The sequence below is a fragment of the Nycticebus coucang genome, chromosome 4, assembly GCF_027406575.1.
Source record: "Nycticebus coucang isolate mNycCou1 chromosome 4, mNycCou1.pri, whole genome shotgun sequence".
NCBI lineage: Eukaryota > Metazoa > Chordata > Mammalia > Primates > Lorisidae > Nycticebus > Nycticebus coucang.
In genome coordinates, this window is record NC_069783.1 from 25,266,227 (window position 1) to 25,291,382 (window position 25,156).

Below are 25,156 nucleotides of genomic sequence, written 5' to 3' on the forward strand. Positions count from 1 at the left end.
GCTGGGCCTCTCTGCCAGGGACCCCAAACGGCACTCACCCAGGTACCCACTAACGTGCGAGGAACCCAGCGTGCTGACCAATGGCAGTGAGCTTTACTGGACGGGTAGCCAGCTGCAGCCGCGGCCAATAGGCGTGAGACTTCTTGTTTCCTGGCAGAGCGGGGTCCCGGCACCGCGGAGCTCGGGTTTTGTTTGGGTCCAGGGTGCAGGGCCCGGGTGCCGGGGCCCAAGGTGCCGCCTCGCTAGCGGGACAGGGAGCGGGACCACCGGCCCGGAGAGAGGTGAGGGGCTCTGCTTGATTGCGGGCCCCGCCAGCCCCGGCCCCGCCCCCTTCTCTCAGCCCCTTCGGCCCGAGCCCCTCTCGAAGGCCCCCCGCCCCTCCCTGCCCCGCTCTGCCCCTCAGCGCGGCTTCCCTGGCCCCACCCCCGCTCTTGTGGCCTCACCTCTGACCCAGGCCCTGCCTTCTTACTCCTCTCTAGTGTGAGTCTGTGTGGACCCTCCCCTGTCGCCCAACCCCATCCCACCCAGGGCAAGCCCGGTCAGTGGGAGGGTCCTCGAGTCGAGGGTCGAGAAGCCCGGAGTGGCACTCTACTAATCCACCGTTCTTAGGGGTGCTGAGAACACCCACTGCTCACCCAAAAGTACCAGGGTAGCTTTTGCAGGGATCCAGTGCTTTTAGGGCTTGGGAGGGGGTCCATGCCCTAACTGGAATTAAGCCACGGTTGCTAGGTGAACAGGTGGCATCTGCTCAGTTTACTTTGGCCTGGCAAAGGCCACCCTTTTCTGGTAGGCATAGAGTAGGAACAAAACATTGAAGAATAAGCCCTTCCAGGGCTCTTAGGGGGAGCAGCAACAGAATAGTCAGTACTTGTGAGGACAAAGAGGGAGCTATGCATTTGAACTTAGAAAGTTGGTTCTTCTCTTTACCTGGTGCAGGAGAGTGCAGAACCAATCTAGGAAACAGAGATCCATAATGGCCCATCTCTAAAGATGGCCATGTGTTGTAAGTGTATCTTGGCTTGGGAAAACTGACCTCTCTGATTATATTCTCTCATCTTAGAGCTGCAAAGAAGTTAAATTCAGTTTAGTGTTACTCAACATAGTTAAGCCACTGAGTATTTGATTTGGGAACAGCCAAGATGTAGTAAAATGGGGTCTCTAAGTCAGTTATGATCCTTAGTATGAGTGACAGAGTGCTGATTTCTGTGCACTTGGAGGAAAGGCCACTTGGTTTTCTGTGGCGGAGAGAGCCTTCTGCTTTGTGGGACACTCCCTAAGAATAGCCTGCAATTATCCAAATGTCCAAAACACTTGTTTCTGTTTTTCTTCCCTTTCTTCCTTATCCCTACCCTCATTTTTCCCCAGCTCTCAGGGCCAGAGTGGAGCAGGAGGATGCTTTCCCAGCTCCACCATGGAGCTGCGCTGTGGGGGATTGCTGTTCAGTTCACGCTTTGATTCGGGGAACCTAGCCCATGTGGAGAAGGTGGAATCTGTGTCTAGTGACGGGGAAGGGGTAGGAAGTGGGGCATCAGGCCCTGTCAGTGGCATTGCCTCTTTCCCTGACTATGAATTCAATGTGTGGACCCGACCAGACTGTGCAGAAACGGAATTTGAGAATGGGAACAGGTATGAGGAAAGAAATGGAGGGTGGGCGGAGGAAAAGAGAGGGAACATCCAAGTCCCCAATCCCATGCCTCAGCCCTTTGACTTGCTTTTTCATATCAGTAACCTACTTTTTCTCTTTTGACCCCTGCTTCCTCCTTCCCTCCTTGCTAAATAGTGCTTTCTCAGTTTGTCTTGCTCCAGCTCTCCCACAGATCCTATCTCTAACCCTCCCATAGATAACGGTCCACTCTTCTACTCTGGCCCTCAGATCATGGTTCTACTTCAGTGTCCGGGGAGGAGCTCCAGGAAAACTCATCAAGATCAACATTATGAACATGAACAAGCAAAGCAAACTGTATTCCCAGGGCATGGCCCCCTTCGTGCGCACATTGCCTACCCGGCCACGCTGGGAACGCATTCGAGACCGGCCCACTTTCGAGGTAAGTTTTTCCTGAGGAGAAAAGAAAGACTTGGATGCAAAAAGTAGAGAGGAAAGTAACGAGGGGTTTACCTTTGATACAGAGTGTGGGGCAGACAGGACACCAAGGTTTGGTTTTAGCTTTCCATCCATTGCTAGCCAGAGTCCAAGATGAGCCCCTGCCTCAGGAAGCCTAGGAGGCTGTCACATGGAAAGTATCAGAGGGAGGGAAGCTGGCAAAGGTGTTAAGGGTGTGAAGTCAGTTCCTGGTTGCCCCAGTAGGACCTCAGTTATGACACTGGTGACGTTGCCTCTTCCTCTTCTCCTTAGATGACAGAGACACAGTTTGTGTTATCCTTTGTTCACCGTTTTGTGGAGGGCCGTGGGGCCACTACCTTCTTTGCCTTCTGCTACCCCTTCTCCTACAGTGACTGCCAGGATTTGCTACACCAGCTAGACCAGCGCTTTACAGAGAACCACCCTACTCATACCAGGTGCCATGCCCTTTCTTTCTCCTGCTTGACAGTCCTGGATCATATAGCACCTCTGCTACTCTGGATTCTGCCCTAAGAGCTCTGAACCATAACTTCCTTTGTCTTTTCTCTGTACAGAATATGGGATTTTAGGTGCCCTTGAAAAATATATTTCTGTGTAGTCATGTTCTCAACATATGTCCACCTTCACTCCACTCTTTTCGTGCCCCTTACTATCCTAGCTCCCATCAGTTATACAGAATTTAGTCAGCGATGCTGGTGCTCAGCACACCTTTTTTATCTGCCTGCACAGAGGGCAGTTCTTTTTGTCTACACAAGTAATGTATGCTAGGGAGCCACAAACTGAGGACAAAACAGTAAGTTCCCCCTGTCCTGTCCTCTACATTCTAGCAGTGCGAACGCACCCAAGTCTTTAGCCTCACTTAATATAGTGAGGGACTGTAAGGCTCCAAAGGTTAGCATAAAGGACCAGATTTTATAAATCCTGAAGTGATGACAAGGCTCACCCTTTGCTAGGACTTTAGGGACTTCTGCCTTATTGATGGTTATCCCTGCAGCCCCCTGGACACCATCTATTACCACCGGGAGCTCCTTTGCTATTCTCTGGATGGACTTCGTGTAGATCTACTAACAGTCACTTCCTGCCATGGGCTTCGAGAAGATCGAGAGCCCCGTCTAGAGCAGCTATTTCCTGATACCAGCACCCCACGACCATTCCGTTTCACAGGCAAGAGGGTGAGTGGGAATAGCATATAAGTAGTTCTTTGGCTTTTCTCTAGCTCTAGGCACTGTTGATAGCTTAAGGCTATGTTGTCTCTAGGCATCTTTGACACAAGCCTTTGCCTGCAACTTGAGGCAAGGGTGATGGCTTTTGCTCCACCTGCAGACTAATCCTGAGGCAGTGGCTATTCCTACCTCATCTGTGCCCGACCCCGCCTACTGTCAGAGTAGGATGATAAGAGTAACTAACCTAGTGTCTGTTTTCTTCTCCACCTCAGATATTCTTCTTAAGCAGTAGGGTACACCCTGGAGAGACTCCATCTAGCTTTGTCTTCAATGGCTTTCTGGACTTCATCCTTCGACCTGATGACCCACGGGCCCAAACCCTACGTCGCCTTTTTGTCTTTAAGCTGATTCCCATGTTGAACCCTGATGGCGTGGTTCGGGGCCACTACCGGTAAGTGGCCTTCCCAGCCTGTGTGGGCTGTTCTCAGTCCCCCTTGTGCACTGCATCTCAATGAAATACTGTCAGCCTTGCTTCTCCTGTGTTCCCAATCCTCTTGTACCTAACAAGTGACCTGAGAAGGCAGATCACACCCATGATTGTAGGCCCATCTAGGTAGAGGAAGCTATCCTTAGGTTTCTTTTTTTTTTTTTTTTACACAGAGCCTCAAGCTGTCGCCCTGGGTAGAGTGCCGTGGCATCACAGCTCATAGCAACCTCCAACTCCTGGGCTCAAGGGATTCTCTTGCCTCTGCCTCCCAAGTAGCTGGGACTACAGGCACCCGCCACAACGCCCAGCTATTTTTTGGTTGCAGCCATCATTGTTGTTTGACAGGCCTGGGCTGGATTTGAACCTGCCAGCTCAGGTGTATGTGGCTGGCACCTTAGCCGCTTGAGCCACAGGCGCTGAGCTGATCCTTAGGTTTCTATGTAGGGGTGACAGCAGATCAAGGAGGGAGCCTGACATCAGTTCTTTCTTTCTTAAGGCAACTTCAGCTTCTCATTTGATAAGTCAGTCTCCCTCTAACTCCCTTTCGTCTACTCTAAGGTGTCTCCACTGCCCAGTCTTCAAGACCCTGTTTCAGTCCTTGTTTTCCTATAGCACAGACTCACGTGGAGTGAATCTGAACCGTCAGTACCTGAAGCCTGATGCCGTCCTGCACCCAGCCATCTATGGGGCTAAAGCTGTGCTGCTTTACCACCATGTGCATTCTCGTCTGAACTCCCAGAGTCCTACTGAGCAGCAGCTCAGTCCCCGTCTCCCTTGTGATTCTCCTCTTTCTGACCTTGAGAAAGCCAACAATCTCCAAAATGAAGCTCACCTTGGGTGCTCATCTGATGAGGTTAACCCTGAGGACTGGACCCAGACAGAATCAACAGAACAGAAGCCTGACAGTGTATGGATTATGCCACAACAATCTACTGAGCTAGAGGGTCCAGCCCCTGATACCATCCCCCCCAAGGAAAGTGGGGTTGCTTACTATGTGGACCTGCATGGACATGCTTCCAAAAGGGGCTGCTTCATGTATGGAAACAGCTTTAGTGATGAGAGCACCCAGGTAGGAATTCTACAAATCTCATGTAAGTCTGGGAAGTGTTGCAGGTTAGGAGTTAAGGGTTAGGGCATGAATAGCAGGACAGTAGCCTTCCTCTGAGATTTGAAGGGCCAAGAAGAGATGGCATAGGGACTTATCACATCATGACCTTTTAGTAAGGGTTAATCTGTCTGCATCATAGTCTTTGCTAGAGTTTAGGAATTCAGGGGAGAAGGAAAAGTTTGCATTATTGAAGGAAAGAAGCTAAGAGCTTAAAAGAAGGTAGTATTGCTTCCCAATACCTAGACATAAGAATGAGCATTGAAGAAATGATTACTGCTGGATGGTTGTGACAGTCGCTGCTGTGTCCCATGCTTGCCATCTCTTCCTTGCCCCTTGTCTCCTCTTTCTCTTTCGCTCCCTCTGAGTTGGCTTTTTCCTCCCCAAACAGGTAGAAAACATGCTATATCCAAAGCTCATCTCCTTGAACTCAGCCCACTTCGACTTCCAGGGCTGCAATTTCTCAGAGAAGAACATGTATGCCAGAGACCGTAGAGATGGCCAATCTAAAGAGGGAAGCGGCCGTGTTGCAATCTACAAAGCCTCAGGGATAATTCACAGGTTGGATGGAAACTGAGACTTCCCTAAAGAAAACAACACCCAGTCCAGGTTGTTTGAGGGGCAGGGGACTGCCTAAATTTTCTCCAAAGACAGCCTCACAGTTAACACGGTTGTCTTTTGTTAAGGAATCTATACTTTGTTGGGACCTCACAGGTGTATAATATATTGCCAAAGTCAATTGTGAAGTTGCCAGGGATTATAAGCACTTTCTATTTGTGTTCTATTTTTTCCAAGTGATTACCTTCTTAAACTATCTTAAGTTGTGCTATATGGTTGTGTCCCGATTATCTGTTCAGGCAAGATACTAATAAAAGTTTCTGTGTCTCAGCTATACACTTGAATGCAACTACAACACTGGACGCTCAGTAAACAGCATCCCTGCTGCCTGCCACGACAATGGGCGTGCCAGCCCTCCTCCCCCGCCAGCTTTCCCCTCCAGATACACTGTGGAACTATTTGAGCAGGTATGAACACGTGGAATAAGTGGAAAAGGGGAAACCTCAAGTCTAGAAAAGTCTTAATTTCTGCTGCCTAACTCTAAGGTCCTATGAAGAAATAGATACTCACCACTATAGTTTTCTCACTACTCTTATTACTTCCCTCAGTGAGCATGACTCTGACTATAAAGGTATCGAGAGGATGAATAGGTACTATTTCTGACCCCATACCACAGAAAATCCCCTAGCACATCTGAGTCAGATGCTTTGCCCCAAGCTTGTCTTTCTCATTTTATGAGGTTTACTTAGTCCTGGGCTCGAAAGTACCCCCACTGCAGTGGTCTTGATGACGTCCATTATCCTGATACATATAAGAGGAGTAGAAAGAGCTGTAGGTTATGGAAGAGACCCAAACCCATTCTTCAGCTGGGAGAATTCCTTCATGTACCAGACAGAAAGCACACCTGCTTTCTGTTCATAATGGATGAGGGCTCTAAATCTACTTGAAATAAACAGCCTGAGCACAAAGGTTAGGGTACCCATGGAACAAATGTTACCCCTGGCCTCTCCTTCCCTGTACTGTGCACCCCACTCCCACATACAGCCTAGACTGGAGGACCAAGATGCTAAACCAGACTGGACTTCTCCACAGGTGGGACGAGCTATGGCCATCGCAGCTTTGGACATGGCAGAGTGTAATCCTTGGCCCCGGATTGTGCTGTCAGAGCACAGCAGTCTCACTAACCTACGGGCCTGGATGCTAAAACATGTGCGCAACAGCCGAGGTCTAAGCAACTCTACAAATGTGGGTATTAACAAGAAGAAAGGCTCTCGGACTCCACCCAGAAGTCACAAGTAAGACCAACATGTTGGGAGGGAAAGAATAAGAAAGTGGAACAGGGCTCTAGAGCTAGGAGTTCCCAGGGATTTTTGTCTTCTTTCCCTCTCCTAAAAGTACCACATGGTGATTATTTTCAGGATAAACTACAATTAGTAACATTTGTTCATACTTTTGAAACTGAAATCCTCTTCCCTTTGCCCTGAAGTTACATACTTCCAATATATCTGAAAAGCGGGTTAGCAGACTCCTTGCTCCAGACCCCTGTACAAGATCAAATATAAAAACACCAGTTCAGGGCGGCACCTGTGGCTCAGTCCATAAGGCGCCAGCCCCATATACCGAGGGTGGCGGGTTCAAACCCAGCCCCGGCTGAACTGCAACCAAAAAATAGCTGGGCGTTGTGGCGGGCGCCTGTAGTCCCAGCTACTCGGGAGGCTGAGGCAAGAGAATCACTTAAGCCCAGGAGTTGGAGGTTGCTGTGAGTTGTGTGAGGCCACGGCACTCTACCGAGGGCCATAAAGTGAGACTCTGTCTCTACAAAAAAAAAAAAAAACAAACACCAGTTCAAGGTGTTTTCAGAGCAGAAAATGGATAATCCACTGCAAAGAAGCAGATGCCATTAACCCTGGGCCAGGCAGGCCTCAGCTTCCAGTGGTTGTAACTCATTGACTGAAAGGAGTTCAAGGGCCATGCTAAGGCAGTAAGGAAGAAATTCATTGGAGATAAAGCTGCTGAAATTACTGGTATCCCCTAGATTAAATACCTCATCCATGGACATGAATTCCTCACTTCTCCCTTGAATGGGTCCCTATGCCTTTTTACCCCAGAAGTGAAGATTCACTGAGCATCAGACTGTGGGGAAAACCTTGGGACACAACCTTCCTGGCCCAGGGTTAACTGGCATCTGCTTCTTTGCAGTGGATTGCCCATTTCCTGCTCTGAAAACACCTTGAACCGGGCACGAAGTTTTAGCACTGGCACAAGTGCTGGTGGTAGCAGCAGCAGCCAACAAAATTCTCCACAGATGAAGAACTCCCCCAGCTTTCCTTTTCATGGCAGTCGGCCTGCAGGGCTGCCAGGCCTGGGTTCTGGCACCCAAAAGGTCAGCCACCGGGTGCTGGGCCCTGTCAGAGGTAAGCCAGTCTGGGAACCCCTGCAACATGTGTTTAGTTGTTTGGGGCACTGCTGGGGGAAGTGAGAGCTTGAAGATACACACTTGGCCTGGGACCAAGGGGTGAAGCAATAAAATTAGTTTGTAGCAGAATCTGCAGCTCTCCTGCAACCTGGTGTTCCTTGCGGCCCGACTTTGGAGTGGTATTGTATGTGGCCAGAGGTGGGAGTCCTGGGTATCTTCTGCTTCAGCGCTGGTAGGAGACAGGGAAGTTTCCAAGGATGAAACTCTAGCTGAACCAGTGCCAAACGGCTACATGGAGCCTCCACATCAAGGACAATGTCATTCTGTCTTCTTGGGGGCAGTATAAGGTGGGGACAGTGTAAGAGAATATTCTCAGATCCAAATTACAGCACTGTAGAATGATAGGGAATCTTATCCATGGTCTCCATTGTTCCTGGCTTCAGAGCTTATTCAGAATATGATATTGGAAGGATTCCATCTCTTCTAAAGAAAAATGAAACAACTGCAGACAGCTTCTATGTATTCTAGGCATACAGTGTAATAGTAGGCCTTTCCAGTAGTGGGCACAGAGCTCAAATGTGCACTAGAACCCCTCAGTTTTGCTTAATGAGACCCTACCTGATACAAGATTCTGGGTCAAAACTGTATACCAGAAACAGATGGGCTTTTAGGGAAAAAACTACAAGAAAGTAACAGGAGTAACCTGGGTTGTGGAAGGGGAGAGATTTGTTATAGTGCCACTTCTGGAAATAAACCACAGATCAATACTGGACTGGCTTCTAGGTTACGGAAATCCCACCAGAGTATGGGGGCTTGTAATCTGAGGCTGAGAACATTGTTGGTCTTCCAGCTGTACTTATCCTTGTTAGCATTTCCCAACTTGCAGTAAATCTGACTGTGTTAGTTCTAAAAGCCATAGAGCAGAAAGCAATGGTTCTTACTAGCTTTGACCATTGAGGTGGTCTATTATGCAAGCTGGTTATCTGTGCTTATATTGCAAGCCCCAATCTTTGAGATTCTGTCTTCAAATAGAATATTTAATAACAACGCCTCATATTTAAATAGCATTTAACAGTGAAAAAGAGTTTCACTCTTACAACAGAAAAAACAGTATCACTATATAATTTCATTTAATCCTCACAAAGACCCTATGGGATAGATTGTTTCCATTTTTCTGATTAAGAAACTGAAGCTGGGGCGGTGCCTGTGGCTCAGTTGGTAGGGCGCCAGCCCCATATACCCAGGGTGGCAGGTTCAAACCTGGCCCTGGCCAAACTGCAACAACAACCAAAAATAGCCGGGCATTGTGGCAGATGCCTGTAGTCCCAGCTACTCAGGAGGCTGAGGCAAGAGAATCACCTAAGCACAGGAGTTGGAGGTTGCTGTGAGCAGTGTGACACCACGGCACTCTACCGATGCTGACAAAGTGAAACTCTACAAAAAAAAAGAAAAGAAAGAAACTGAAGCTGTTTAAGATTGGCTTGTCCAAGATTGCACAGCTGTTAAGTTATTCAAATTTATGTCTTTTCATGCTTCAGTATACCTAGTTTCTCATATCAAATCTAGATGAGGGCAGCACCTGTGTCTCAAGGAGGGGGGCGCCGGCCCCATGTACTGGAGGTGGTGGGTTCAAACCCAGCCCCGGCCAAAAACTGCAATTAAAAAAAAATCTAGATGAAGTTTTTCTATTTCTTTCTTTTTTGGTCAGCTTCTCCCAGCTCTTACCTCATAGTCTTGGGAATTCCTTCATCAGCCCTACAAATTTTCCCTCTCTGACTAAAAAGGTTAATAGTAAAGACCCTTTTTTAGGTTGTTACTGGGGTAGTTCTTAGTAGTGTAGTAACAAATGAAAAATGCTGCATTGAATTCCTAGAGGTGAAGAATATGTATTCTGTTTCTATTATTTCCACAGATAAATAGTAGAAAATATACATAGTACTAAGTAATTTCTGGTTGATTGACTTGAAACTTAATAGGGGAAATGAGACAGTAAATATATCACAAAAGCATACATACTCTATAAACAGCCAGGGGACTTGGGGAGCTCTTGTAGTAGATAAACACAAGAATAATTATCCTTGTTAGCATTTCTTACCACTAAAAAGAGGTCAGCTAAGAAATAGTTTTGAAGAATGGGTAGTATACGGTTTGACAAAGACATTCCAGAAATGAGAAATGACAGCCCAGGAGCAAAGCTGGTAAAACAAAATAGCATATTTACATATCTGGTGTGCAAAAGACCAAGCCTTTCACCAGGAAATTAGGTGAAGAGAGGTGAGAAGTTGTTGAAATATTTTGAGAGCAAGGATTAAGAATTAAATGAGATGTGATAACAGTTGTGTGCTTCTAACAATGGAAACAAAAGTAAGAGACTTTTCTGTGAAATGTACTTATTGGACAGGAAAGGGAGGTAGGAGCCTTGCAGTAGTTTACACATGAGATGACTACAGCCTATACCAGGGCCTGGAAAGGATACAAGTATGAGAAATAGAAGTGGCAGAGAAACTAGGACTTCAAGTCTGCAAGCTAAGGGAAAAAGTCATGGTGACATTAAGACATTTATTGGAAAAAAAAGGTGATGAGTTATCTATTTTAGACATGCTTGGATGTCGTGGACTCTCTATAAGGAGATACCCTGCAGGTAGAAGAGGACAGAACTATAGAAAAGGCAAGATGACAGGTATGGAGATCTAGGAATCATCCACATGCAGGTTCCAGGTAAAACATACTGAAAGAAGGTATGTTCCTCAGGTGAATGAGTTTAGAAGCAGAAAAGAGCTGGCTTGAGTATAGACACCCTGGGACTTGCATAAATATTTGTAAGAATTAGGAAACTATGCCTCTAAAGTCAAGGGATCAAAATGAGGGTTACTAATAATAATAAACAAGAATACCTTAAGGAGTTGAAAGGTGAGATCCAGGAATCTTGACCCTTATGTTCCCCTGGGCATTTGCTGGTACCGATTTTTGCAGCTTCATCTCTTAAAATCCCTGTTAGGACTCCAGGATGGGAGAATGGCCCGTGTTTGGGATAGGGGCCATAATGCAGACTGTGGCATTTGAACTTAGCATCTTTAGTACTTGGGAAAACTATCTGTCCAGTGTCATCTGTCCTATGCTTTTGCTGTAACATTTCCTGGTTCCGTGCATCTGGCTCTTTTGCCTCTGCCACATACAGACATAGCTAGGAAGAACATGACCTCCATTATCAGAAATCTAGCTATAAGCCAGCTATAATTTTCATACCCAAAATAGGGATTATGATTTGCCAAAGGACTTTTTTTGACTTGTGAATTTACAGGAAGTTTTCCACTAATATATAAAAATTATAGCATATTTAATTATACATTTAATTAATGACTCTTTTATTGGCTAGAAAACATGAGATTGGGTTATCCAAGGAATTTCAAAATAGATCTAGGCAGCCCAGCCAGAAGCTGAAGGTAGAGATTCAGGGAACTAGTCTGAAGACAAGGTTCTATCCCAGGTTGGGGGAATGGCATTTTAGGTCAGCTGGAGATTAGAAGAGCTCATAGTAAACCTAGTAAACCCAAACCTCCACCACCCCCTGACCTTAGTTCTCCCCAGTTCCCCCTAGTTCTCCCTAGCACATGTTCAATACCCCCTTCTCAGACTCATAATCAAGTTCCCATCCACCCAGCTCAAAAGGGAAGACAGTAAATACTATCAGTAGCTGCTATTGCTGCTGAGGAAGAAAGCATTGGATAATAGCTGATGGAGTAAGGGAAGTCAAATGCCTACAAATACTGCAACAGCAGATAAAACAGAGCTAATAGAAGGGCCTGCAGGGGAGAGGGTGTTTCCTTGCAGTTATGAATTAAAGCAGAGCAAGGACTGGGAGAGGCACCTGGGATACACAACTTAAAAAGGCACTCACTGACAGTCATGCAAGTGCCTCCCTCAATTTTGCACCCTAGGGGCCTTACTTCCTTCACCCTAGTCCTTAACTGGAACTTCTTCCCTGGCCCTCCAGCCTACCCAGTAGAGGACTGGTATGAAAGACAAGATACATGGGAGGTGCCCGTGGCTCAGTGAGTAGGGCACCAGCCCCATATACCAAGGGTGGTGGGTTTGAACCCAGCCCTGGCCAAACTGCAACAAAAAATAGCCAGGTGTTGGGGGCGCCTATAGGCCCAGCTACTCGGGAGGCTGAGGCAAAAGAATCGCCTAAGCCCAAGAGCTGAAGATTGCTGTGAGCTGTGATAGAACAGCACTCTAAGGTAAACACAGACAAAGAGAGACTCTGTCTCTAAAAAAAAAAAAAGACAAGGTATGTAGGTATAAAAGCAGGGCTTCAGGTAGATTGCCTGAACTCCTGAGCTCAGACAATCCATCCTCCTTCCCAGCTCTGTCGCTTAAACTTGAGGTTACAAAAATTCTTTCCTGGCCTCTGAAATGCCTTTGCTTAGCTGATAGATAACTTTGATAGAGCAGCTAATGTTTGATGGTGAATGTAGGTTCCTTTAGAACAAGTCACCGGGACACAGAAAGAGTGCCTCCATCACTGTCATCACTTTTACTTTTTCTCCTACAAAAGCTTCAAAAAATGTCTCCTAACACATCTTAGTCCTTTACCATCTTGCACTATGCATGGCACTTACTAAGTGATCAGCAAATATGTGTTGAATGAAGAAGATGCAAGAACTTGGGATCCAAATGAATATTTGTCTCATCTTTTTTTTTTTTTTTTTGGTCTCATCTTTCTATCCCTTAAAGGGCATAAATAGGTCCTTGGTCATTCTAGGGATTCAGAAAGATGTGGGGTACTACATGTAGGGACAGTTCCACAGATGTTTAGGGGAGATGACAACAAAACCTACGCACAGGTCAAATGACTACTCCTTTAAATTGTGAGTCCTTAGAGTATTCGTTCTTATTCATTCAAGGGGAGGTCAGTCTGGCTCAAACTCTGAAATATTTGCCCCATATTATTCTGCCTACCTCTGAAACCTATAGCTGATTAACATAAAACATTATAACCTCTGGAAGCAAGCTGATCACATATCTGTCTGGCAATCAGCCTTAAACCACTGTTTTCTTTTTTTTTTTTTTTTTTTTTATTGTTGGGGATTCATTGAGGGTACAATAAGCCAGTTACACTGATTGCAATTGTTAGGTAAAGTCCCTCTTGCAATCATGTCTTGCCCTCATAAAATGTGACACACACCAAGGCCCCACCCAAACCACTGTTTTCTATAGCTCAGAATCAAGAAATACAGAGTTGGGGCTCCTCCTTTTACTTTTTAATTTCAATGCAGACGGAGAAGGCCTAGATTCTATCAAGAGACCAAAGTCAAAACATGAGAAACTAAGCTGTATACTCACAAATTTCCAAGCAGTCCTGGCCAGGTTTTAAGATGGTCCTTTAAATGATTCAAATGCCATCTTTAAATGACTTACACTTTCCTCTCTCCTAAATCAAACCTTGTCTCTTACTCTGAAACTCATTGGGAGCAGGATTTCTGGGTTGTTCCCTTAGTATCTTTTCCATGATCCTTACTTCTCCATTGAGTTTTACATCACTTGCCTGTTTTACTTCATACCTTCTTTCTTAAGTATCATTCAGTTTCTGACTAGAACCTGCAGATGTCCCACAGGTTTTCACTCACTTTCTTGTTTGTTCTTTCTCTCAACATCCTACAAAGGATGTGTAGCCTGGAACCACAGTGGGCAGGGTTTTTGAATATGCCATGTTTAGACTTTGTCCTTAAAAGATCTTCGGTATCACCCCCTTGCCTGAGCCACAATGATTTTTGATCAGGTTTCTGTTTTAGAATAATTTCTGGCACCTATGTGAAAGATAGATGGTAAAAGGGAAGAGATTCAAGTTAGGGAGACCAGTAGGGAAATTTTTTCAAATGCCTGAATGAAAGTTGAATACCTATATTTGGACACTGGCAAAGACAAGGGAGAATAAAGGAAGAACTCATAACTAAGGATGATAGTGGGTGCCTGTAATCCCAGCTACTTGGGAGGATCACTTGAGCCCAGGAGTTGTTTTTTTTTTTTTTTTGGACATAGTCTCACTTTGTTGCCCTTGGTAGAGTGCTGTAGCGTCACAGCTCACAGCAACCTCAAACTCTTGGGCTCAAGCTATTCTTTTGTCTCAGCCTCCCAAGTAGCTGGGACTACAGGCACCCGCCACACCCAGCTATTTTTTTAGAGACATGGTCTCGCTCTTACTCAAACTGGCTCAAACTCCTGAACTCAGGCAATCCACCCTCCTCAGCATCCCAGAGTGCTGGGATTATAGACTTGAGCCACCACACCCAGCTTGAGCCCAGGAGTTTAAGGTTGCTGTGAGCTAGGCTGAGACCACAGCACTTAAGCCTGGGGCAACAGAGTGAGACTCTGTCTCAAAAAAAAAATTCCAGAGCTATTAAAAAGAAAGGAAGGAGGGCGGCGCCTGTGGCTCAGTGGGTAGGGCGCTGGTCCCATATACCAAGGGTGGTGGGTTCAAGCCCAGCCCCAGCCAAACTGCAACAAAAAAATAGCCGGGTGTTGTGGCAGACGCCTGTAGTCACAGCTACTCGGGAGGCTGAGGCAAGAGAATCGCCTAAGCCCTGGAGCTGGAGGTTGCTGTGAGCTGTGTGACGCCACAGCACTCTACCGAGGGCGATAAAGTGAGACTCTGCCTCTACAAAAAAACAAAACAAACAAACAAAAAAAAAAAAGAAAGAAAGAAAGGAAGAACTCAGGTGAATACAGAGGTAGAATTGTCAGGATTTGATTAAACACAATCTAAATGGAGTAATAAGATGAAACAAGGTTTCTAGCAGCTAGATTTTCCACCAAAATAGGAAGAAAGGAAGGGAAAGGATGAGTTGTTTTCATCATGGGGGACTTCCAGGGAGAAATCCAGTGGTCAGTTAGAGCTGGATTTCAGGATAAAGCGGTCTGAAAGAGATTTGGGAGTTTAAGAGTAAGAAAAGTGGCCAAGCATCGTGGCTCATTCCTGTAATCCTAGCACTCTGGGAGGCTGTGGCAGATGAATTGCTTGAGCTCAGGAGTTTAAGACCAGCCTGAGAAAGTGAGACCCCTGTCTCTACTAAAAATAGAAAAACTATCCAGGCAGTTTGAAAGGTGCTTGTAGTCCCAGCTACTTAAGAGGCTGAGGCAGAAGGGTGCAAACTCTTGCACCCAAGAGTTTGAGGTTTTATGATGTTACTGTACTCTACCCAGGGCAACAGAGTGAGATCTGTCTCCAAAAAAAAAAAAAAAAAAGAGCAAGTAGAGAAAGAGTGGCCCAAGAACAGGATGCTGAGGAACACTGATATTGAAGGAGCAGGAAGAACAGTTAGAAGAGGAGCAATTACAGGGTTAAGAGGAGAACCTAGAAAAGCTGTGTTTTAGAAGCCATGTTCAGTAACTTCTTTGCCAAAAGAATTGAAATAGTAGGATGAAGACTGGCTGAGACCTGGATAATTAGGTCTTTCCACCCACCTTACAGTTACTTCAGAAGAGGGATCCTGGTCTGATCACAAGCTTGGAAACAGGCACTTTCTGAGCCAGGGGAGCCAACAGGTCAGTGAAGGCTGCCTGAGTGCCCCACTTATTTGCCTTTTTATGTTTGTGTCTCTTTCACTCAGAGCCCCGAAGCCAGGACAGGAGACGGCGGCAGCAGCCAGTGAACCATCGCCCTACTGCTAGCAGCCTGGCCCCATCCCCAGGTCCTGCTAGTTCTGGCCCAGCCTCCTCACGCAACATGGGCTCCTGCCTACTGCCCAATTCACTCAGCTTAACAGGTCTGTACCCACTGTCACTAAAATCTGGGTTGCCCTTTTTCCTCCCTTACCTACCTCCCAGGGCTTAGCCCAGGTTCCTGACTAGGCTTGAAGAAATTCCCTCAGCCACGCTGCCACCTGACCTGGACTTCCTTCTTGACTTGATGTAATACAGGCCACTCCAGACCAGGGGCATCACTTACTCTCCTGGTATCCTAAACCCTGAACACCGGTGCTTTTGTACAGGAAGCTGGAATTTAATGAATGTCTTTGCATAATAAAGTAATAGTTAACATTTATTGAGCGTTTACTATGTGCCAGGCACTGCTCTATGTATTTTATCTCATTTGATCCTCATTTTTACAGTTGAGGAAGCTGAGGACTTTTTCTATCTGCAAAGTGCTACTTACCCAAGTTCCCTGACTCCAGGAGCTGGGCAACAAATATGGAGAATGAAAAAAGCATAGGCCTTTCATCTGTCATCACTGCGAACATTGTGTGTAACCAAATCATTCACACAGAACTTAAGCTGTCTACTCTTCTTTTAAATTATAGACCTAGCTATGTAAAGGACTGGACAGGAATGATTCTAAGACTCTTGTCAAACATCTTCCACCTCACTGTGAGCCGGCGGTTCCCAGACTGTTGACTCTCCTCAGTGGGTGTCCTCAATTCACCAATCTTGCATAGAGCTGACTTGATCCTTAAATGCTAATTGTATGATTGGGGTAGGCCCTAAAGTCTATAAATTTATACAATAGTTAGGCTTGGGTGTGTTCTAATTCTAGCCCCAAGTTACCACTCCACCCCTTGAACCAAGACTAGAACCTCAACCAGGGTCAATTTGTCTCCCTGCCCCACGGGGGTACATATGGCAATATCTGGAGACATTTTTGGTAGTTACATTGGGGAGGAGGCAGAGGAGGAAACAGCATATGTTGGTCAAAGGCTAGGGATGCTGCTCAACATTCTACAATGCACAGGATAGCTCCCCACAACACAGACTTTTCCAACTCAAAATGTCAAAAATGCCAAGATTGAGAAGCCCTCATCTAAAGGAAGTTACCTCCTCTTCCCTGGCCCCTACCCTCATGATCAGTTTCCTCTGTTCTATAGGGAGTAGCTGCTCACTCTTGTCCTCAGGAGACAAGCCAGAGGCTGTCATGGTGATTGGGAAAGGTCTGCTAGGGACTGGAGCTCGAATCCCCTGCATCAGGACTCGATTGCAGGTAACATTTTTGGGTCTTCCCCAGTCCCCAGCATTAACAACTCTGGCAGAACCCAGCAAGGCACTGTTCCTCTGGGTAGTGGTGGGGGGCAATGCTCAGCACTTCTGTACAGCCTCTACCCCCAGCCATATCAGAGAGCTGCTCTGGTGCCTGAGTGCCCGTCTATTTAGTAACCCCCTCCTACAATCCCCACCAGTCAGGTCTTTTGCTTGCTTCTAACCCATGTCCCTGCCAGATGCATCCCAACCTCAGCCTGCTAGCTTTGGCTTTCCTTGCCCCTGCCCTTAGCTTCTCCTCTCTTTCTGCCCAGACATGCCCGAGGAGAGTTTCCGCCAGGAGGGGTCCCGGATTCCCCAGGTAACACATCTGGTTGCTGCTCCTAGGAGCAGAGACCAACTCTGATTCAGTCCAAATCCCCATACTAGGTTAGCTAATGTTGAGTATAGGCAGAAGCTGACTGGATGGGTGAAGCTTAAGCTGCTCTGGCAGGGACTGAGGCATAGAAGCCTCTGAGGGAGGTCTAACAACCCTCTACCATCTTTCTTTTTTTTTTTTTTTTTTTTTATAGAGACAGAGTCTCACTTTATGGCCCTCGGTAGAGTGCCGTGGCCTCACACACTCATAGCAACCTCAAACTCTTGGGCTTAAGCGATTCTCTTGCCTCAGCCTCCCGAGTAGCTGGGACTACAGGCACCCGCCACAACGCCCGGCTAACCTCTACCATCTTTCTATGCATTGCTTCTCAGCCAGATCTGGGCCATGGTTTAGCCATGAAGATTAAATACTGAATCCTTTTTCCACCCCTAGTTAAGATTTGGAGTGCATATTCATGGACTGAATCCAGGAGTTCTCTGGCTGTTATCCTACCTCCCCTCTCAGCTAGGGACAGTAACCAGGAATTCAAGGCCCTAGTACCTCTGCTGGCCCCTATACTACTATTATGCATGGAAAATCTAGAAGCAAACCTAGAAACAAAAAAGCTGACAAGAAAAATCCAGCCTCTGAGCCCATCCCCTGTCCTCACAGGCTAGGCCCAGGATGGGCCGGGGCTCACCGCCGACTCGCAGAGGGATGAGAGGCTCTTCAGGCCCCATATCCCCTAGCCCCCGGACCAGGGAGAGCAGTGAGCCGGAGCCGGGACCCTGCTCTGCTATACCAGGGTGAGCATCAAGGTCCAGTCCCTCACCCTATCCCTCACTTCTAGCCCCTCATTCCCACTTTAGTCATTCAGGATACTTCTCTTCCTTCTCTTGTTCCTTTGACCCTAAAGACTAAATGTATTTTCATTAAGAATTTAGTCTCTGATTTTTTTTCCCACCATGCCTTCAGTCTTCACTCCCAAAGACAAAAAAATAACTTCTAGTTAGGGCCTAAGGCCTAGGAGCTAGCTGGTTTCAGCATCAGACCACTGTGTAGAAACCAACCTGGCTATCCCAACCCATCAACTTCTCTCTACCTTTCCCCTCACACTCCTTGGCTAACTGAACATAAGAGGGGCAGAATTTTCACTACCTTGATTCTTCTCTCTTCTTTGTTGCAGGCTGCCTCTGGCTGGGCCCCCACGGCCTCGCTCTGCCCCTGCCTTTTCTCCTATTTCATGTAGTCTGTCTGACTCCCCGTCCCGGATTTGTTATAGTGGGGGGCCCCTGGGCCAACCTGGGGTTTGTTTTGTCCCTAAATCTCCCCTACTCACTGTTTCTCCCCGGGTCTGATAATGCCTTTACATTCAGGCCCAGGATAGAGCCCTAGATGGGGAAACAAGGTAAATATGCCAGTCCCCTCCCTCAGCTGCTAATTCCATGTGACAACCATAACTCCTTGGAATGCCAGCCACACTGTCCTAGGCATTGCAGAGCATCACCTTGAGACAGGACAAAACAGAACTTGCCACCCCTTCCCTCCCTCCATAGCACAAGATTTTGGGACCACAAAAAAATATATCTATATTTTTGTATTGGGGGGAGGGGGTAGAAAAGAAAGCAGCCCCTATACTGGGCCCTATTCAGTGGCAGCTTCTTGTTCCATAGGGTTAAGGAAGACTTTGAGGAAATAAAAGTTGTTTGGAAAAATCCAGGTGTAGTTGCTTTGTATGTTGTGATGGGTAGAAGGGATGAAGTGAAGTGTGAAGGCCCTCACACCCTCCATCTTGCCTCAGACTATGTCCTGGAACCCTAGAAAAGAGGGGGAAAGACCCGAGGTAAGGAAAATGCTGCAGCTTTCCTCTGGGGAATGCTTCAGGAGTCAACTCCCATTCAGTCTGTCCCCCTTTATGTTTTTGACCCACACTTAAAGTTGGTTCCCAGACCCCTCCTCCCCTTCTCTATGGCCTGAATTTACAGTAGTCAGCCTCTCAATCAGTAACCCAGCCCTCAGGACACAGAAATAGAATTCTACATCTTTTACCCCCTCATCAAAAAATTCTGCCTAAATAAGGCCTAAACAGCCTTGAGGAAGTAAGGGCTATTTAAGTAAAGAGCCCAAACCCTCAACTTGGAGGGTATCCTCTGTACTTTTTTTCCTACTGGTGTCAGTATTCCTTGTAACCCTACCCCCAACTTGGGCATCTCCCTACTGAGGAGGATTAGGACAGCCACTCCCATTCTAGCAGGGAGCAATTTAGGGAGACAGGGCAAAGCAATGCCAGGCTCTCTCTAAGTGGATAAAGGGCCCAGTTCTGTACTGTACTGTGCTTGGCCCGACACTTTCTGATTTGTGGTTTCGAACCCTGCAGGCCCTGGCGCGGCCTCGCCACTCAGATGTCGGCGGGGGGCCTGGGCGCTACAGTCCCAGACCGTTACCTGGGGCGGAGAAAGCGCCACTTTCATTCCTGCTTCTTGGGATTGTTGACGGCCACGTAGTGATAGAGAACAACAAGCAAAAAGAGCGACACGCCCAGCATGTTGGCGAAGATGGCGAGCTGCACGTCCGTGATCATCCTGTGGAGAAGAGGAGGGACTGTGCCTCGGGCCAGCGCGCTCCTCGGCCTCGCAAGGACCCGTCTTCGCCCCCACGGCCAGCCACGGCGGCGCTGGCCTTGGGACGGCGCCTGCGTGCCTCTCACCTGATCAGCTCTGCTGGGATCTGACGCCGCGGGCGCACAAGCCTGAGACAGGAGACGCTAGCCGGAACTTCGTAGCGCCAGCTCAGTCCCAAAGCAGCCACTTCCGGCCGGGGGGCGCGGTCGGATGCCTCTCTAGCCCTCCGTCTCGCCTGCTCCGCGCCAGCCCTCTAAAGGGCGGGGTCCGGGGCGGGACTGCGGTGGGAGGGCCAGACTCTGGGGAGGGGAGAGGAGGGGCGGGGCGAGGCGGGCGTGCGGCTCAGCACCACACAGCTGGTCGCAGCTGGTGGCTGCTGGCTTGGCTTGGGACCGGGTTAGCGAAGCCGCGGTGGCCGCTTCCCCAGAGCTCAGGAGTGGGATAGGGTGAGGGTGCGGCGGTGGGGCCGGCCGGGACACTCAGCTCCAACCCCTCCTTCCTGCCCCGGCCCCCCGAGCTACTGCCCACCCTTCGCTTCCCGGCCCCGCCCAGCCAGGTGCTTCCTTTGGGTCCTGCCCTTGGTGTTCCCTCCCTGGCTTGGGCAGCGGGGACAGGGGTGGGAGATGGGAGGCCGTGGAGAATAGGGACAGGCCTGGGACTGCCGAGTGTTCCTCTCTCCGGCGCCAGCCTTCTTACCCATATCCAACCAAATAGAACGATCCTGCCTGTGATCTGACCAGTGCCTGTCTTACCCGGTATCCCTCCACCCACCCCTGGAGGTGGGCGTCGAAAATAGGGCGGACTCTCCCGGAATTAAAACGCAAACGTAGGACTTCAGCCAAGTGGGAAATCACCCCCCGGATGTGAGGGAGGAGAAGAAGAGATGGTGTGAGGTGGAGGTGGTGGAGACGGGGTCAAACAAGAGGGGTCATGGGTTCTGGGCAGAGTGAGTCGACGAGGAGAGAAAGAGGTCTCTGGAGAGGAAGGAGGCACCCTGGAGCTCTGCAACCATCTACCCAGGCAGAACCTTCTCCCCCCTTCTCATTGCTTTCTCTCAGCTTCACCATAAAAGGCAACGGCACAGAGCCAGGCTGTGGCGGGGTGGGGGGTGGGGGTGCTGGGCTGTTGCTCTGGAGCTGTCAGGGGTAATGAAAGCCAGTTGCTTTGCGGTAGAGGGGGGCCCAGGCTCAGGGGAAGCCTCTGCTTCTCTGAGCCAAAGAAAACTCTACGGGAGCTGCCATGGAGCTGGGACAGGGGACCGACTTACTGTCTGCGTACTCTGAGCTGGGGATGCCCTAGTGCAAAGCGGGCTCCCCTGGCCTGGCCGGGGACCATCAGCAGTTTGTCCTCCTATTAGAGTGCAGTGGCTCCTAAGCACATTGCCTGCATTTATTAGTCTCTAGTTCCCCTGGCCTCCCCCATCTAACCCCCACCTCCACCCAGTATTTCCCAAAAGTTTCGTATTTAGAATCCTAAACCCATATCCCTTCCATATAACATTGGTGAAACTCCAGACAGGTACTCCCTTATGCATCCTTCAGTGCAGTGGTTCTCAACCTTCCTAATGCTGCCCCTTTAATACAGTTCCTCATGTTGTGGTGGCCCCCCAACCATAAAATTACTTTCGGTGCTGTACAAAAATAATTTTATGGTTGGGGGTCACCACAACATGAGGAACTGTATTAAAATTGCGGCATAGGAAGGTTGAAAACCACTGCCTTAGTGAGAAGTCTGTTCCCAGCTCTGCTGTGGGAGAGTGAGGATATAAATTTTAAGGATTACACATCATTAGGCTTCGTGTCTCCTGGAAATTTACAATAGATCCAAGTTCAACCAGGTCTACTATTGAATCTTAAGTAGACTTATTTTATTTTTAAATAAGCTCTACCATCAAGCTAACCCCGAAGGTTAAGCATTCTAGACTGCAAGTGACATGAGCGAAGGTCTCGGAAGTGCTTCAGATTTCCAAGCCTGTCCTAAAGCTGACTGTCTCAGTTGCATAGTGTCCTAGACTGTCAGAGCTGAAAGGGACCTCAAAATCATTTTATGAAGAAGGAAATGGAGTCCCAGAAGGCAATTGATTTGACCAAGTTTCCATAACTGTTTCACCTCTTCCTCTTACTTCACATTCCATGTAAGACTGTTGACTCAATAGGCTGTCAGTGACAAGAGGAAAAGGATTTGTTTTAGAAACACCCAGAAAAGTCCTTCACCTCCCAGAACTTCCTGTGCCTAGGTCAGCGAGTCTTTATCAGCCTGGTATGGGTCATTTGGCGTAGTGCCTAGAACTAAAAAAATGGTCTCCAGGACCGAACTAGATTCAACTAAGAACTGAAAAATCTTGAAAAAGCTTGTATAGAATAGTGTGTGGGAAGTGAGATGGGCAAAGCCTAAACCTGGGGGACTTGCAAACATGACAGGAGTGATGCTTGTGGAGCTGCGGCTCTGAATTAGTGTGACATTTTCAAGGACAGGGCGTGAGACTAGGATTAGGCTCAGAAGTGAGAAAGCAACAAGACCTGGAAAAGGGGGAACTGAGTCCAGGGAGGTTGCCCTCTGAAGTATCATAACTCAAGGAAAGGTTGGAAGGAAAAGGAAAACTGTATGTATTTGGGGAAAGGTGGACTTTTGCTCAAGACTCCCCACATGCTTCCAAGATGACCCAAGCCCCAATTTACATTATTCCCTCTTTTATCCCTCCCAATATTCAGTCCTCTGACAGAGAGGTTAGACATAAAATGCTTCTTATTACTGGTGCCCCTGGGCTGTCTTGGCCCTGAGAACATGAGCTCATTGCTCAGCCAGTGATGGTTGAATGAATGAGTTAGTTGCCTAGTATGGCTAACATTTCCCATTGGGCACTCAGTCCTTGGAAATCCCCCATCTTGGAGAGGTTTGAAACAAATCTCGTCCTGGGATCTCAGGAAATTAGCCTTTTTTGGTGTCAGGAACTCTTGCCAATTGCTTTCAATACTCATGGCTGCCTGCCAATACCACCAACACCAACACCACCATGCCACTGCCACATAACCACCACCACTATGTTCTATTTAACCTTTGTCTCCATTGAAGCCTGCTCACCCACTTTGAAGCCAGTGATGTTAATTTTCCTCCCCGGTGAATTGAGAGCCACTAATTGCTTTGTGATCTCATAAACATGTCAGCTGCTAGGTTTTGGCTCCTAATATAAGACTACATGAAATGCAACCTACTGTAAGTGTATTTCAAAGCCAACATTTTTTTACTTGACACACTTGAATTGTATAACACATTTTTAAACTTCAGGGAATGGATAACAATTAGGCAGTGACACAATGGCTGGGATGACTTTTTAGGTTTCCAGAGGCCCTTAAAGGAGAGGAGAGAGGAAAGAGAAGAGAAACCAAGCCTAGAGCAGCAGCTGGGGCAATCTGGAGGGAAGTGGGATGGCTTCCTGCCAGCTCCAGACTAGGGCCAAGAACTAATGCAGAGACCAGGGACAAAGCTACAACCTTCCACTACAACTTCTTCAAAATCAGGATCTCCTGTGAAAATTTCCTTCAAGAGTCCTTGGGTGCTGCACTCCAAGCTTCTAAGGGACAGCCACAAATTTCCATTTTTGTTGGTTTCAGCATTTGCTTTCACCATTCTTTCTTTTCAGTCAAATTTCTCCCAGCTATCCCGGTCACATTCTGCACCAGAGAACACCAGAGGCAGAGCATTCAGAGTCACACTGAAGACGTGGTGGCCTCCATTCTCATGCCTTCCAACTATTGCCCTGCAAATGGTTTCCAGAATCAAGGCTTACATTTCTAACCATTTCCTGGATATTTATGTCTGCTGGGATGTGTTACTCTCATCTTAAATTCAGTATATCCAAACTGAGGTCACCTTTCTTTCTCCCAAACCTGTTCTCTTCTCAATTTCCCTATCCTGGCTCAAACCCTGGAATTTTCTCTGATGTCTCTTTTCATCTGATCTCTCACAATGCAGGCAGTAGCCACACAGGCAGTAGCCAAGCAGTCACGACTTTCCCTTCCTTTCCATGATCACTGTTACCACCAGAGCCCAAGTGTATCACTTTGCAGTGTAGAATTTGGAGGGGACCTTAGACAACACACAGACTCTTAATGGTGTCGTGGGATTCCCTCAGTTATAACACTGATTGGAAGCAGGACTAGATTCTTCAGCTCAGACATCCTATCCATTGCTCTCACTGATGATATCTTTTTCTTTCTGTGTATGCATATATTTTTTCCTCAAAAACTTATAATCCAACTTCCTGACCAATCATCTGAGCCTCTCCCTAATTTGCTCACAATCTACCTTTCTTTCTGTCCCACTTCTTTTTTTTTTTTTTTTGTAGAGACAGAGTCTCACTTTATGGTTCTCGGTAGAGTGCCGTGGCCTCACCCAGCTCACAGCAACCTCCAACTCCTGGGCTTAAGCGATTCTCTTGCCTCAGCCTCCCGAGTAGCTGGGACTACAGGCACCCGCCACAACGCCCGGCTATTTTTTGGTTGCAGTTCAGCCGGGCCCGGGTTTGAACCCGCCACCCTCGGTATATGGGGCCGGCACCTTACCGACTGAGCCACAGGCGCCACCCTGTCCCACTTCTTCTTGATAGAAAATGAGGTAGCATTTATTATTTATCATTTGCTAGGCACTGTTCTAGAATGCTTGACATGCATTATTTAATCCTCATAAACCTAGGATAGAGAGAACTATTGTTATTCCTACATTATGGCTGAGGAAATTGAGGCAGACCATCTTTCCTGAGCCTGCAGTCTCTCCCTTCCCCTTAGCTTTGTCCTTCACTTCCCTCCCGCCAACACAGTTTAGGTTCCACCTTTTCTGCCAGCTCTGCTCTGACTACAGCAGGCAACTGTCTTTTCTTCCTCTTAGCCAGGACATGCATTGTCCCCTTGTCCTGTCCCCTTAGTGCTTGGTCTGTCATGCCTGTGGTAGTTCTCTGGGGGCTTGTGTCCCATTCCCCACCAGCCTCAGCTGCTCCTTAGTGGATAGTGCCTTTGCTACCTGGACACCTCCACAGTGCCTGGCCCACAACATCTCCCTGTTTCCTCTGCTTGTCTCTCCCAACTGTCTCACCACATGGCAGACACTAGTCCAGAACACTGCTGAGGACCAGAGGGTGAAGAGGGCCAAGCTAGCACGTCTAAGCATCTCACATGGAACTTTTAGGTCAGACCTGCTACAGAGAGGCCAGCAGACTTACCCTTGAGGTAGGGAGTGACTTTCTTTGGTGCTCTACAGAGAGGTCTCAACTAACCCGCATTCACTGTCCCATTAATGCCTGACCTTCCCCAAGACCAGGCTGGGACCCATATTTACTTGGACACAAGCCCCCAGAGAATTGCCACAAGCATGACAGACCAAGTACCAAGGGGACAGGACAGGG

General features: G+C 47.8%; 2 protein-coding genes across 5 annotated transcripts; one reads left to right on the forward strand and one right to left on the reverse strand.

Moving 5' to 3' along the window:
- Positions 1-126: 126 nt before the first annotated feature.
- On the forward strand, positions 127-18,854 carry AGBL5 (AGBL carboxypeptidase 5). 4 transcript variants are annotated; one of them, XR_008379697.1, is made up of 16 exons: positions 132-281; positions 1,366-1,626; positions 1,874-2,045; positions 2,354-2,517; positions 3,075-3,252; positions 3,516-3,694; positions 4,343-4,799; positions 5,227-5,396; positions 5,725-5,860; positions 6,486-6,688; positions 7,593-7,807; positions 15,420-15,575; positions 16,671-16,783; positions 17,094-17,140; positions 17,810-17,943; positions 18,324-18,462. XR_008379697.1 is itself a non-coding variant. In XM_053589661.1 (15 exons), exons 2-15 carry the CDS (start codon positions 1,412-1,414, stop codon positions 18,493-18,495), a joined length of 2,664 nt encoding a protein of 887 aa, XP_053445636.1. In that variant the 5' UTR covers positions 127-281; positions 1,366-1,411; the 3' UTR covers positions 18,496-18,854. The 4 variants fall into 4 exon arrangements, 3 of the variants coding, with proteins under 3 accessions (XP_053445636.1, XP_053445638.1, XP_053445639.1); XM_053589661.1 differs by lacking the exon at positions 17,094-17,140 and having other exon boundaries at positions 127-281; positions 18,324-18,854; XM_053589663.1 differs by lacking the exon at positions 18,324-18,462 and having other exon boundaries at positions 17,810-18,073.
- On the reverse strand, positions 18,701-20,003 carry OST4 (oligosaccharyltransferase complex subunit 4, non-catalytic). Its single transcript, XM_053589674.1, has 3 exons — positions 19,845-20,003; positions 19,582-19,719; positions 18,701-18,954 (listed from the first exon to the last, which is right to left on the reverse strand). The coding sequence occupies exon 2, from the start codon at positions 19,716-19,718 to the stop codon at positions 19,605-19,607; it is 114 nt and encodes a 37-aa protein (XP_053445649.1). The 5' UTR covers position 19,719; positions 19,845-20,003; the 3' UTR covers positions 18,701-18,954; positions 19,582-19,604.
- Between the last annotated feature and the right edge of the window lie 5,153 nt (positions 20,004-25,156).